The sequence below is a fragment of the Durio zibethinus genome, chromosome 24 (genome assembly GCF_047325235.1).
Source record: "Durio zibethinus cultivar Kanyao isolate XHJ-2024 chromosome 24, ASM4732523v1, whole genome shotgun sequence".
In the NCBI taxonomy this organism is placed as follows: Eukaryota; Viridiplantae; Streptophyta; class Magnoliopsida; order Malvales; family Malvaceae; genus Durio; species Durio zibethinus.
The window spans coordinates 519,154-534,830 of NC_143185.1; the positions used below are offsets into that span (position 1 = coordinate 519,154).

The 15,677-nt window shown below is 31.7% G+C and overlaps 1 protein-coding gene and 2 pseudogenes across 9 annotated transcripts; all 3 read right to left on the reverse strand.

Annotated features, from left to right (window-relative positions):
* Positions 1–1,471: 1,471 nt before the first annotated feature.
* Positions 1,472–7,190, reverse strand: LOC111317295 (DEAD-box ATP-dependent RNA helicase 41-like; annotated as a pseudogene).
* A 190-nt stretch (positions 7,191–7,380) lies between these two features.
* LOC111316497 (pentatricopeptide repeat-containing protein At3g26782, mitochondrial pseudogene) lies at positions 7,381–9,704 on the reverse strand (annotated as a pseudogene). Its single transcript, XR_016333108.1, has one exon. The product of XR_016333108.1 is annotated as a pentatricopeptide repeat-containing protein At3g26782, mitochondrial pseudogene (transcript).
* Positions 9,705–10,128: 424 nt separating this feature from the next.
* Positions 10,129–15,247, reverse strand: LOC111316496 (putative magnesium transporter NIPA8). 8 transcript variants are annotated; one of them, XM_089753425.1, is made up of 14 exons: positions 14,998–15,247; positions 14,162–14,341; positions 13,550–13,637; positions 13,389–13,450; positions 12,879–12,964; positions 12,690–12,763; positions 12,326–12,428; positions 12,101–12,229; positions 11,916–12,015; positions 11,709–11,828; positions 11,154–11,244; positions 11,009–11,078; positions 10,702–10,798; positions 10,129–10,607 (listed from the first exon to the last, which is right to left on the reverse strand). In XM_089753425.1, exons 2-14 carry the CDS (start codon positions 14,252–14,254, stop codon positions 10,386–10,388), a joined length of 1,335 nt encoding a protein of 444 aa, XP_089609551.1. In that variant the 5' UTR covers positions 14,255–14,341; positions 14,998–15,247; the 3' UTR covers positions 10,129–10,385. The 8 variants fall into 8 exon arrangements, with proteins under 8 accessions (XP_089609551.1, XP_089609550.1, XP_022774172.2 ...); XM_089753424.1 differs by having other exon boundaries at positions 14,162–14,459; XM_022918437.2 differs by having other exon boundaries at positions 10,129–10,622; positions 14,162–14,459.
* Positions 15,248–15,677: the final 430 nt, after the last annotated feature.

Here is a 15,677-nt window from a genome sequence, read left to right on the forward strand (position 1 = left end):
AGATGCACACGTGGACAAATCCATTTAAAGATGACAATGGGTATTGTTCTTGTTCTGACAAATTTATGCTCATCTCGATTCCAATCTTTTTTTTTAACAAATCAACTTGATTTCATTTTGATCCGACATTGAATAATTATTTTTTATAATAAATCTCAACTTGAAACATAAATTTATAGTTCACATTCGACCCACAATAATTCAAAATTAATTAAATTATTAAAATTTAGTATAGTTTCATAAAAATTTTTAATGTAAATTACATATTAAATATGTATAAATATTATTTTTTTATTAAATTAAAGTATTAAATAATAATTTTATTAATATAATATATATAATTAAAATTAAAATAAATAATAAATAATAAATATATTTTTATATATCTTGGGTGGGATAAAACATTTAAAATATGCCATCACCTTCACTCAAACCTTATTTTTATAAAGATAAAACTTGACTTGATATTAAATTTTTAAAAAAAATGCTCCTAAGGTGAATTAAAATTTATTAGATATAAATTATTTTATTATTTTTATTTTTATTATAAAATTTATCTAATTAAAAAAATAAAATCATAAAAAATAGTAAAAAAAATGTTATGCTACACTTTTATTGGCTTTTTTTTTTACAAAATTTAATGTATAGATTTTTAAAAACTAAAACTAAAAATACAAAAGGTTGAAAAAGAAAAAAAAATCCAGATGCCATGTGACTATCTCCATTAATATTATTTTCAAATAAATTTATCTAATTTAAAAAAAAATAAAAATGAAAGGACCGAAAAAATTTTGTAAAATAAAAATATCAAACGGAGTCCATCTAAAGTTTTTAAAAAGATAAAAATAAAATATTTTATTCAATATATAAAAAAATTTAAAAAACTCAATAGGTGCTACGTGGCACCACAGTAAATTTTATAGTAAGTATAAATTATTCCTTCAAAAAACCGAGTCCTTTATTCCAGTTCCACTCATACTGGACTTTTCCCTGAGCACAGATTGAGGATCCAGCAAGTAAACTATTTCACGCCATTAGTAACAAATAGTAAACATGGAGCAAAACGATGCTACTGCTCCAGTCAATGCAACCAGGGCAAAGCTCCGTCGATAAAAGAAATGAATATACAGTTTTTGCTCGAACTGCATTTCAGTAGTACAACATATAAATGCCTATTGTTTGGATTTACACTTTCGAATCTTAGTAATCCTCTGTCAAAACATTCCTCAACTGAAGACAGACCTACCACTTAGTGTTGCTGATACCATTCACCATTGCACAAGCAAGATCTAACTTGGCACAACAATATTTCATCAGGGTTGAAGTAACTATGTAATGTTACACACCTGTCCTCACTTTGAAGAGGCATATTTTATTAACTATTTCAAACTAACAAACCTACTTATACAAAACTTAACAGATGATGCGCACAATCAGTTCAAAGCAAAAGCTTTTGCATTTTCGGCTTCCTTAACCGTGATGATGGTTGGTCGCTACTAAATATTTACAAGTTACAAGGTTCTCAACTGAAAATTAGGCCAACAAATCAAAGGCGCGCAGCTTCAGCAACCGTACTTCCTTTGCTTAAAGCCCTTGCCTGATGGAAAAGAAACAGCTGCATGCGGTGAATTACAAGTTCTCGAGGAATAACTGCTCCAGAAGATTTTAAAATACCAACCGACTCTGGACGCAGATTCTTGTTCTCCTCATTCACGAAAACAATTGCCACACCCTCTTCTTATGGATTTAAATCTCGTTTTCAATCACGTCACATTTATTATGATTGCGAAGATAACAAATAAAATAATGATAATCACATTTATCACGGTCATAAATTTTTTTAAAATTTTGAACAATTTATCATAAAATGAAATAAATAATAATTATAAACATGCTTATTATATTTAAAATAATTTATAATATTTTAATTCTTTAATGTATATATTAAAATAAATATTTTAAATCTTTTAGTTTTGAATCATAAATCAATATACATATCTAAAATGTTGATCATTAATATATCCATGAATTTTGTCAATCTAAATGCTATAAATGCATATCATTGATGACAAATTATCATTATGAAATTAATATTATAAATTAATCTAATTAAAAAGAATAATAATGAACATTTAAATATTTTTAAGTACAATTATTAAGGTAAATGTATTAAAATCTAATTTTGTGGAATAGATATATGTAAAATCACTTGTACATATCATCTCTCATTTTCTTTCAAAGTTTTCATCTAAAATCTTCAAAACATTCCCAAAAACTCTAAAATCTTCAAAACATTCTCAAAAACTTATTTGCCATCATTATTAGCTTTTGTTCAAAATTTTTTTATCTAAAAATATTAGGTATAAAAAAAATTAATAATAAATATATTTAATAATATTAAAATTTTATTATAAAATTATTTTTTAGATAATTAAAAATTAAATTAACTATTTAACAACTAACCACTCTATTAAATTTTTATCCAAATCATAAAAAAAATTCAAATACCCATTTTCCAAAAAGTAAATGAAAGAGATGGCCAAAATAAAAAATAAAAACTAATTTATATTTGACATCAACCTCCCTCTTGTATTTCCCTCAAGCGATTATCACTCTCTCCCTTCCATTGGATTGATTTGGGAGCCATTTGCAATTGCTTTATGGGATCATATAATTCTTAAGTTGCTAAACCAAAGGATCCCATACCTTGATGAAATGGGTTTGATGGTTTGAAGGTTGGTTCCCTTACTAGAGTTTTATCTTTACACTGCCTATGTTATGATTATTTTAATTAAGGTTTAAATTTAATTAAATAGTTTGGACTTGGGGCATGGTTTTCTTACTGTTTTAGTTTGAGTTTTCATTTTATTTAATGAAAGAAAAAGCATAAATAGTGATTTTAACATCCCGTTATAATCATATTTTTTTGTTATGCCATTATTTGCGACCATAAACAACCATTATAAGTGTGATTACCAATCACACCCCATCACGAATGAATAACAAAAGCAGTTGGCAGTGCTAACATTAAATAACAACCATTATATCGTGTTGCAAGCGCTATTTAAAACCTTACCTCCTCCTTTAGTCTAAATGTCCTACCAATCTGATGGACATACTCCTCAATAGAACTAGGCACATCGAACCCTATGATTTGTCTCACACCTAAAATATCATTTCTATGACCCAAAACTCTAGTGGCATAATCACGAAAACTTCTCCAACTAAAACAACCTCAATATTTCTCTCTTTCATGGACTTACTCCTTATGTATTGACAAAGTTTTAATTCCAGTGGTGATGGCATTTGCAATGGATAGGAGATTTGCCCCAGCCATTACAAGAAATCTGACATATAGTGACACTCAAAAAATGTCAGTAAAACCCCAAAATCTGTTAATATAGCACTATAAACCCTATATCGACGGTTAAAATGTGTATTCCAATGAATTTTTACCTGTTAGTATATCATTTGTCGATATAAACCTACATTGATGATTTTTAAAGTGTCGGAATAGCTTACAAAGATATACCTATGGTTCAAGACCGTTAATAAATGTATATCTATTTGTATAGAATCTATTGTGTGTTCTACCATTATACCTTTTATCGACGGTCCGTGATGACTATCAGTATAGCATGAAATATTTTAATAGTAAAATGCATCGATATAACTTTTAAAACGTTAGTAAAAACTTTTTTTTGAATTATATTTTGAATTATTAATATTAATTTATTTATAATCATAATATGATATGCTTTCATATAAAGTAAAAATACACAAAAAAATAAAAATATTTAATAACATTTAAAATAAAATAATAGCCAAATTATTTTATAATCCACAAATTTAAAATAAGTTAGGAACTAATATCATTGTACCAAATCTAAAAAAAAAAAAAACATTAATATCTATGATTGAATGTCTACAAACATGGTGCTCGAAGTTTGCATAAAAGAATCTTCTTAGTGCTATTATTAATGGCTGAACATCATATCTTTTATATATATTTTGAACAATATTTTAAAGATTATTCACATCAAATGCATATTGATTTGCTGCAACTGTTGCTCCAATTCTAAAGCCACATAATTCATTTCCTGATCAGCCACATTGCTATTTAAGAAATTCCTATAAAAGTGAAGCAGGCATTAAAATTTCAAAAAGAAAGATTTTTTCTATAATGTTTTCATCTGAGAGGCCTAAGAATAAGCTGCTTGCTAGATTAAGAAAATAAGCTCTTCCCTTCCATAGTCATATTTATCAAAAGGCCACCAATTCACAATAGAATAGATGAAGTTTTCATCTATTTTTTCTATTGAAGCTATTCCATTAACAAAAATGGTGTCGTTAATAACATTTTTAGGCCCTTATCTACTTTTCAAGATGACAAAGGCTGAGCTTAAATTTATCCAATACAACAAAAAATACAAAAAATGCATGTCGATGACATAAAATTGAAATGCAAAAAATGAAAAATGCTTTAACTTTGATTTAACTCTCAAACAAAATGGATGCTGATGGGTTTAAATTTGTAAAGTCGGTGAGAGGTTGAGAGAATTGGTGTGAGGTGGAGATTAGGCTATAGGTACCGACAAGTGGAGAAAGTTGGTGGAAAGTGAAGATTAAATATGTAGACTTGGTGAAAGGTAGAGGTAAAAAAATTATTTAAATTCATAAGCCCATCATTGTTTTAGGATTATTTAAGGTGTTTTTTTGTCAAAAATACCTTGAATAATCCCTGATAAAAAATTCAATAGGGTTATTCAAGGTATTTCAGGGCAAAAACGCTTTGAATAATCTCCTCAATTAATTTTTATGAGTTATTAAAGGTATTTTTGGCCAAAAATACATTCAATAATCCCCTCCATAAATTTTTATAAGGAATTATTGAAGGCGTTTTTTGCCATAATCTTTTTCAAATTTTTTCAGGGAATTATTGAAGGTATTTTTTTTATCAAAAATACCTTCAATAATCATTTTCAAATTTTTCAAGGGATTATTAAATGCATTTTTGACTAAAAATGCCTTTAATAATCCTTTCAATAAAATTTTTATAAAGGATTATTGAAAATATTATTGGTAAAAAATGCTTTAATAATCCCCTCAATAAATTTTTATGAGGGATTATTGAAAGAGTTTTTGGTCAAAAGCACCTTCAATAATTCCCTCAATAAATTTTTATGAAAAATTATTGAAAGCATTTTTTAATAATCCTTTCTAAATTTTTTCAAAGGATTATTGAAAGCGTTTTTTGCCAATAACCCTTCAATAAATTGATTATTAAAGGTATTTTTTGTCAAAAACTCCTTCTATAATTTTTTTAATAAATTTTTATGAGAGATTATTGAAGGTATTTTTTTATCAAAAACGATTTCAATAATCCATTTCAAATTTTTTTAAAAGATTATTAAATACGTTTTTAGTCAAAAACACATTCAATAATCCTCTCAATAAATTTTTATAAGGGATCTTTTAAGGCATTTTTTGACTAAAAACGTTTTTAATAATTCTCTCAATAAATTTTTATAAGGGATTATTGAAAAAATTTGAAAGGAATTATTGAAGGCGTTTTTGGTAAAAAAATGCCTTCAATTATTCCTTTCAAATTTTTTCAGAGGATTATTAAAAGCATTTTTTGTCAAAAACACCTTCAATAATCCCCTCAACAAAATTTTTTGTATAGATTATTGAACGTAATTTTGAACAAAAATACCTTCAATAATCTCCTCCAAAATTTTTTATATAGATTATTGAAAGCATTTTTGACCAAAAATAACTCTAATATTTTTTCTCCAAAATTTTTTGAATGGATTATTGAAGACCTTTTTTGCCAAAAACGTTTTCAATAATCCCATTTAATTTTTTGTAAGCCAATAGTTTTTTTATTTGAGCTTATATTAACAATTACGTTAATAACCGTCAGTATATAACATATTTATAATGACGGATAGTCATATACCATCAAAAAAAATTTATTTATACCGACGATTAAATAAAGTGTTGATATAAATATAGTATATTCTGACGGTATTAAAAATCCATCAGTAAAAATCTTTTTTACTGACAGAATTTAACAGTCAGTAAATAATTCATAAAAAATTTTTTGTATAGATTATTGAAAGCATTTTTGGTGAAAAATACTTTTAATAATCTATCTCCAAAATTTTTTAAATGGATATTAAATGCGTTTTTGGTAAAAAAAATACCTTTAATAATCCTATTCAATTTCTTGTAAGCTAATAGTTTTTTTATTTTGAGCCTATACTGATAATTACGTTAATAACTGTCAGTATATAACATATTTATACTGACGGATAGTTATATACTGTCACAAAAAATTTATTTATACTAATGATTAAATAAAATATTGGTATAAATATGATATATTCTAACAATATTAATAATTAAGCATAAGTATATGGAACATATTTTGTAGTGAGCTCTAGAACCCACATAAACCATAGCAGGTGGCGTAAATGCATGCTCCTTTATATGTCAAAAAGCTTTTGCTTTTGACTCAACCCATATGGATAGCTGCTTCACGGCCCTACCTGGCCTCTTAGGCTTGCCAATCGAAGCATTAATAATATCTGTTGCCACAGAACTTGCCATTTTCTCTATATCTTGTGAAATTGTTGCAGAATACATCAGTACCTGGGTTGTGATAGAGCCCTAAAATCCTGCATCACCTGGTCCCGAAGCCCCTTTGAATCATGCAGTCCACTCCATCCAGACCAAATATCTTTTCACAATTTAGTCCAATATCATGCTTTGTTAAAAGATCAATAAGCCTTGGTGTTCCAATATTCAGTTTCGCTCCTTGCTGAATGCATTAGAGTTTTCTAGCCATGGGATCTTCACCAACCAAAACTTCAGTTTTGAATGGAAAACCTTTTCCAAGCAACTTAACTTGGTCCTAAACTTGGATATACAGCTCCTAGTTGGTGTTAGATTTGTGATTTGAGAAGTTGTTAAGGCAAAAATTTGCACAAAGAGAAATAATTGGAATAAAAAAGGAAGCAGTTTTCACTGAGTCTGTGTCAGCTGAAACAAGCAAACTTTTGCCGCCTAAAGAAGCCGGGATTACTTGCATCTGGACCGGTGTTTTCATTCTTTTAATTGCTAATGATGGTTTGTTATTTTTTGCGAGTTCAATATTTCACTCCGTGTTTAATGATTCTAATTAATTTGTCCAACTAATTAGATGAATTAAGACTATTAGCCAAATTGAAAATGGATATATTTTGTGATAATAGGAGATTAATTTAAATATCAATGTGTCACCCATATTTGGGTTTTGTTTGTTTTTTTGTCTTCTCTTTTTTTTTATCTTTTTTTAATTAGATAAATTTTGAAAAAAAAAAAAGAATAAAAATGATAAAACAAAAAATTTTAACGCTGAACATTTTTATTTAATAAAAAAGATCAGTATCCGATGGGCCACCAAATTGCATTAGCAACGTCAATAATTGGGGCAAGAACACCATCACCAATAATCACCACAAGAACAAGTTCCGTTCATAAAATGATGGAATCTGTGGGCATCTCTCACCACAATTTCCCTTCCCGTAACCTTAGAGATAAACTTTATAGCAGTATGACAATCCCCACACACTCTCAAATTCTTTGTTATCCTAATCAAACTTTCATGTCCCAAATTCATCAGCCCAAAAACAATGGCCAGCTTCTCACTGTGTGCATACAACATCTTCTCCTTTGTCTCCCCATCCACATCATGCAATACAAAGCTTAAATCTGGTACATACCCTTGTTGTCTAATCCTCCCCATAAGTTTGTCCAACTCTAAATAGATTACATCAATTTCAGGCTGTGATCTATCCCCAGCCACAAACGTATAGATCTTGTTCTTAATCTCGATAATTGTGCGACCAACTATTTTCCTTACACCTCTACTTTTCATTAAATATCTAAACCTATTAGCTTCTTTTCTTTTCCCCAATGATGCATATATGTTGGACAATAGAACATATCTTCCAGGATTTTCCCCATCCAAATCAAATAATGATTTAGTTGCCACTTCTGCCAGTTTTACGTTTAAATGAATTCTACAAGCTCCAAGCAGTGCGCCCCAGACAGCAGCATCCGGCCTCAAAGGCATCCTCTGAATGAATAGCCAGGCTTGATTCAACTGCCCAGCTCTGCCTAAGAGATCAACCATACATGCGTAGTGTTCAGATATTGGTGTAACCCCAAAATCTCTTATCATGGAATTAAAGCACTCCCATCCTTCTGCAATTAACCCAGCATGACTACATGCTGACAATACGGATACGAATGTGACATGGTCTGGCTTTATTAAGGCCTTCATCTGATCAAAGAGATGAAGTGCTACTCTACCATGGCCATGCATACCATACCCGCGAATCATAGTGCTCCAGGAGATAATATTCTTTTCTTTCATCTTATCAAAAACGGTTCTAGCATATGCTAAGCTCCCACATTTCACGTAAAGATCAAGAACAGCGGTATCTAGCACTAATTGACTCTCCAGAAAACAACGAACAATAACTCCGTGAAGGATTCGTGCCTGGTTCAAAGAAGCTAGTATGGAACAAGCTCGAATCACAGCAAGAAGGATAATAGAATCGGGAAGGAGACATTGCAATCTCATTTGGTTAAAGAGATGCAAAGCTTTAAGAGGCAAGTCAGCATGAGCATATGCGTCAATCATGGAGGCCCAGCACACCAAATCCTTATATTTAAACCCATCAAACAAGCTTCTAGCAATGTCAATTCTTCCACATCTAGCAAACATGAGCATGGTAGCATTTCGCACGGAGTGATCCATATCAAGTCCATTATCCATGATGACTCTAAACACATTATGAGCCACGTTCTCACGCCAAACGCAAGCCGTGGCATTTAAAATAGAAGCCCTGTTTGGTTTGATTCCCTCATCCAACATCCTGGTAAACAGCAGCAACCCTTGCTCGTGAAACCCACTCTGCGAGTACGCTCCAATCATTGCACTCCACGACACTGCACTTCTGTGAGGCATTTTGTCGAACACTCTTTTCGAAACAGCAAAAAGCCCGCATTTAGCGTACATGGAGATAAGCGAGTTAGCAACGAACATGTGAGAGGAATACCCGTATATGAAGACATGGGCGTGAAACTGAGAACCCAAATTGGGATTGCGGAGAGAAGCGCAAGCTTTGAGAAGAAAGGGAAAGGAGAAGTTATCAGGTGCAATGGCAAGATGTGGCATACAGGTATAAAGAAGCAAGGAGCGATGGTACTGGGCATTGTCGACGAGGCCGTGCAGCATGACGTTCCAAAGAAAAGCATCATTGGAGGAGTTGGAGTAGGAAAAGAGAGTGTATGCGTAAGCAATGGAACCAAGAGAAGCGTAGTGGGATATGAGGTTGGTGAAGAAATGGAGATTGAGGTGGAGGTGGGATCTGAGGATGGAGGCATGAACAGTTTTCAGAGACTTGAGAGTGTGGCATTTCTTTATCAAGGAGATGCATGTGTCTGCATCTATGGGACGAGCTGTTGCTGTTGCTTTACTTAGCGTCGCCAACTTCAACTGCATGCTGCTGCATAGGCCTTTTGGCTGTTACCGTCAAGCGCTATGCTTGGCATTCACTTCAAACTTCTCTTCTCTTTTCTTATTTATCCCCAAATGCCTTTTCCTAAATCCTGATCCTTTTTTTATTATTATTTTTTATTTTGAAGTGAATCGTTGCTTTGCCTTTCTGGTTATGATTTTCGTACTTTTAAACGTCAGAAGTAGAAGAAAATATGTTTATAATATTTGCATTCGGTAGATTTTGACATTTTGTTTTGGCCGAAAGATTTTTTTTTTTTGACTTGTTACGTCTGCAATCTTTAAGCAAAATCTAGTTATGACATGAATATGTAGTACAATCTTCAATAATTTGATTCGGAATGATTAGCAAAATAAGCCTGTCTATTTACGTTGACACGATATAAATATTATTAAAAAATATAAAAATAATATAATTTAAAATTTTAATAACAATTTATATAAATTTAATAAAACTAAAATAATATAAATTTCATATTTTTGTCACACGTTTAAAATATATTATAAATATATAAATTTTTATATTTTATATAACACAAGAACACAAATCATCATATTTACCCAAAAAGGGCATGGTAATCCAGCAGTATGCTTTTTCTTAATTACATGCTCCAAATTCGGAATTTCCTTTCAGTTCAATCAATTAAGAAAGATTATACAATGTAGTAACATATAAGTGATGCTTCTATAAGCAAGAATATGTTCAACAAATCGCACAAGAACAAATCGAATCCTAAGCTATCGTGTTACTAAAGACGAAAGATGAGAAGGAAAAGAATCAAAGATCAATGCTCATTGTTCATTGCTCTCCCTATTGGAGGCTTTGAGGGAGAGGACCTCCATTCAACATCTTTGCACCATCTTCATTCATTGCAACCCTACTCCAACTAGAATTTCTCATGGAGAATATCCGATTCCGATCAAACCCACTTCCTCTAAAGGCTGTTATCTTTGATGACACCATAGGCATTACAAGTACTGAAGATGCATTGATGGAATCCTCTCCAAAACCTAGTGATAACGAACATGTTGTCTGCAAAGGGAATAGCTGTATCAATTTTAGCACTAAATTAGAGTGTCACAATAATCTTGTTAAAAGACAAGTCTACAAATCCAATTTGCAGTACCTTTGCCTTGGCCAGCATATCAGTGATCTTCATCATCATTCCTTGCATAAATGATTTTGTCTCCTTATTTTGTGCATCTTTGGATGGAAAGATCAACCTAAGAGGGGAAAAAATGCCAACAGTCGGTTAAGTACAAATTTATTCAGTTGAAAACTATGCAGGTACATGTAGGCACTTATAACCTCAATAATGGTAAAAGACAAAAATTATTAATTTGTTTATTTGTCAACATGTCATCAGCTCTGATCTTTTACACCTTTGAAGGATCCACAGGTTGTTTGACAACAACAAGAAATCTGCTTTTTACCTGTCAGTTTCAGTCGAACTGCTGGAAGACATAACAGAATCTAGAGGTGAATTCTCCTTTATTTCACCACCTAAAAGATGAAAGTAAGAATAAGCTACAGCCTTTAAATGCTCTATACACAGAATTGCAAAACTCCTCTAAGTACCTCTTGACTCATCAGGTGCCAATAATGAAATGCCTATGAACACAGACAACATTCCTAGTATGAACATAGTTGTCCTCAGTGCATCAAACACCTGTTTTATTAAACAAAAAAAAAAAAAGCCCTTTTAGGTCATCTAATTCCATTATCCAGAAGGTAGGGGCTAGAAGAATACTGGCTTGTGCAGACTACCTGCATGATTAGCTTTACAGTCTTGCTACATGACTAATGGACAAAAGCCATCAATTTTCACTTAGTTCTCTTTTAATGAATGATAACTACTTATTTAATAGCAATATTATAGTCTAAAATTTATAGAAGGCTGTCCTGTAACCAATTGCAGAAAAAAGCAGCTCAGTTAAAAAACAACAATTTAGGATCTATTCAGAACAACTATGCATTGAAATTCTCCAAGAAGTTCAGCAAAATAATCTCACTGCATTGAAGACATATTACACTGAAAAATAATTCATGGGGGATAGGGAGTGAGGTGATTTGAACCAAGAATATAGACAAAATATGCATTTGTTGTGTGTGTGTGAGCAAGAGAGAGAAAACCTGATATTCCTGGAAGTATATAAATCCTGTACAAATGGAGAAGAAAGTCCAAGCAATTTGAAACATGGGAACAATCAGGATTGCATCAAAGAGTGACAACCCTTCATTCAACCTTGCCATCTGCAGTAGGAAAGCTCAGTATAAGTTCTCCTAAAATCACTCTTAATGGCAGAAGAATAACAATACAAGTTCTGCCATAATTCTTACCCAAAATCCAGCTGTACTAAGAAATAAAAGTATCATGGAGTATGTGAACCAGCTGTGCAACTGATAACCATTGGACATCGCCAACCTTAGAAGGTTAGAGCTGGATAACATGAAAATCACAATTAGAATTAATCACAATGCTACTTTACTCGAAACACTAATGACATCTAAAACAGCCAACTTACAGAGATTTTGCAAATAAAACTGAGCATGATCCTACAGCACCCGAAACTACCGCATATGAAAAAGGAAGCAGCATGTTCCAATATGGTCTAAGGTCTTGCCCGGAAACAGCAAGGAGAAGTTCCCCTCTCCTGAATGTTTGCATGTTAAGGCATGTCAATCAATTAAACAAATGGCTAAAATGTAACACGTTAGCATGAGTAAAATAGCTGGCTCTCAAATCTCACCTGTAGATAGAGTGATGCAATGCAACAAGTAAGATCAAAATCAGACAGTAAAGAAGGAATGTTATGTTGCCGTATTTCTCTGCCAACTGTTCCGGCGTATAAACTGAAAAGGAAACAGAAACCCAGTGAAACCAAAGCTGTCTCCATTGTATGCACGTGGACAAGTCTCTCTCTCAATGTTTATAAATATAATACATATATATGTATTATATAGATATATATAAACAACACATTTATATGTATGTACTGTTGTATGCCTTTTCTTTTCTCTTTTCCTCATACGGCCGATGGTCAGGAGGAAGGAATGCAATCAGGATTTCAAAGCTAATACAATAAAGTCTAAAAATCAAGTCACGTCAGATACCAGGAGATTGGTGGTTGCCGAAGGCGACAAGAAAAATATTTCCAAGAACTATAAACGCAGTGGCTACTAGTACCCTGGAAGCAATATCAATGACAATGAGACAGAGTTAGAGACAATATTCTGGGAAATAAAAGTGACAACTCAGTTCTAGTTATCAAAATTTAACTCTTCCTTCAGACTAAAACATACTTTACAGTAACCATTTTGTTTAACACAAAGTAAGCAAATGCAATGTTGGATACAAACTGAACAGATCCCAAGGCGGCAAGAAGTGACTGCAAAGGAGGAAGAAAGAGGGAAAACGTGAGAAGGGAAAAGAAATAAGCTAGAAAAGAAACATACAGAGTTATTAAAACAGAAGAATAATGTTCAAACTAGCAAAAGGTGCAGTGGTAATTACAAAAATACTTAAAACCAAGACTTCCTTTATCCCAAAAATAGTTGACCATGTTGCTTGCAGTGTCCCAAATAAAAAATTGTCCATGATAAAAAGTAAACAAGTAATCATTATCCAGCTTCCTAAAGCTACTTACCAACAACAAAGGGATAAGGATAAAACTTAATACATCAAGCCCAACACGTTTAGTGTAAACACATTTAATGTAGCTTCTTAATCTTAGAGCTTCCTTATGGAGGAAAATTAATATGCAATTTCATATAAATTTAAACTATTCAGATCAGAAGGCTGGGCGTACAGACCTGAGCAGCATAACCAAAGGAAATGAAGTTTAGGCAATTTCCAAGAATGAAAAAGAGAAAACCTACAAATGAAGAATTACAGTTTAACTTTAAGTCATTCCACATATAGCAGAAATAAACACCCATTTATTTGATTTAGCGCCATAAGACTATAACTATACCAACTCTCCAAGTTTGGAAGTATATGATAGGCTTCAATGGAATCTTTCCAGAAATTCCTTCACCATCCATTGTTGAATGTCTTTCTCTCTGTGAATAGAGGTAGACCCAATGAGACAAGTAAAATGGTATTAAGATTGAAAATAAGAGCTGTCACAAAAATAGTTGATATCCTTGCATGCTCTCTCATAGAGCAAAGAATGGACAAGTTACTGAATGATGTGGTATAGAAACAAAAGACATTAATTTTCACTTTTGATAATGTTTCACTGCACACTAAGAAAAAAAAAAAAACAGAAACACATTTCCTTTGAATCCAAATAAGCGACAAACCCATCAGATTAATGGAATGCAGACCTGATCTAACATGAAAGCAAGATTTTTACAATGCTCAGGTCTACTAATAGCAGCATAAGTTGCGCATACGGGTTTTAATATATGTTTTTCTTGTGTAGTGGAATGCTTATGCAGCAACATGAACATGTATGTAAGTACAAAGACAATTGTGTGACTTGGGAAGCATTTAAAGAATGCTTAATATATCTGACAAAGCAATTGATCAACATGACTTGGGAATAGGAAGGCGAAAGGGAAAAAAATAGCAATTTTCATACCTCATTGTGACCTAATTTAAGAAGGTTTGTCCCAAAGTTGATGGCAATACTGCCAAATAGGTTGATGAATGCTCCAATGACCCACTCTCCCATGGTTAGTGTAATCCCCTTTGGAAAAATCCAAATGCAGTAGAGAACTTAAGCTTAGCTAGAGTAGATATTGGCAATAAATGTAGTCTCCTGCAACACAGTTGTGTGAATCCTCTGATATCCCTTAGGAAGGGCCTCGGAGCCCACGTTGAATGATTGTGACCAGAGAAATTTGAAAGGGGAAAAAATTAAATGAACAAAGTGATGGCTGCAGATAATCAAGGACTAAGATTCATACATTTGGAAAGAAAAGAAAAAATTGAAATTAGAATATTAAAAAAAAAAGTGAGAAAGTATATAAAGGAAAGACGTATGCCAAATTAAGCTACCATATGAGCAAACCTAAAACAGGTAAGGTAAAGATAGAGGAGTAAAGAAAGCAGCCGGATCAGAATAACTCAATCAACGTACTTTTTACCATACAATAAAAAAAAAAAAAAAAGGAGGCGATTATATTAGTATTTATTGATTGGCAGCAGCGATAAACTAAACTTGTTGAGGAATGAAGACATAACATGAATGGAAGAAAGGCACGATAGCTGATATTCATTCAAGTCATATATAAGAGAAAAGAAAAGAAAATCATATAGCAGCATCTGGTTCTGGTGTAGATACAGAGAAACAAAGCAAAGGATCTAGGAAGCAAGAGAGATCTAATCTAATTCAACTCCTAAATCCACAACGGATGAATGCCGGCATTCTTGTTCTTGATAAAAACTAACTGAAGAAAAAGGAAAGAGATTTACCTAAAGGAAAATGGGAATCCGACTGCAGTCTCTCTTGATTATGTTTATGTCATTTATTTGCATTTGCAATTGTAATTGGTGAATGCTTTGGCCATGGGACGGAGGGAGGGATAGCGGTTAGTTAGGGATCCGAAACCATATAATAATAATAATAATAATGCATCAACCAAAAGAAAGGGAAAAAAAATTGTTATGGCTTTTTGCTTTGCGTTTTGGTTAGAGAAAAAGTGAGTTGTGTCCGAAAAAACATGAAAAAAGAATGAAACAACACCTGCGAGTAAAATTTTCTTCACAACCCCAAAAGAAGGTGTAGTAAATTTTTTCTTTTCTTGTTTTGCTATTACTTAAAATAGTAGTATAAATATATTATTATACTTATAATTTTATTTTAAGGAGGAGTTAGAATATTTTGAAGGTGTTTAAATTTTGATTTTAATCTATTAAACAGCTTTAATTTCTACTAATAGATCATTCAATGAATTAATTTTGATTGATTATCGATAATAAATTTTAAAAAATTTTATTTTTGATTAATTTGATTCAAAAATTTTATTAATTAAATCAATAACAAACTATAATTTTTATCCCTGTTCAGTCTTCATACAAATTTTAAGTTATGGATTTATTTATTTAGTGACATCTATTAATATTGGTTAATTGGATACTTATTAGTTGAGTAA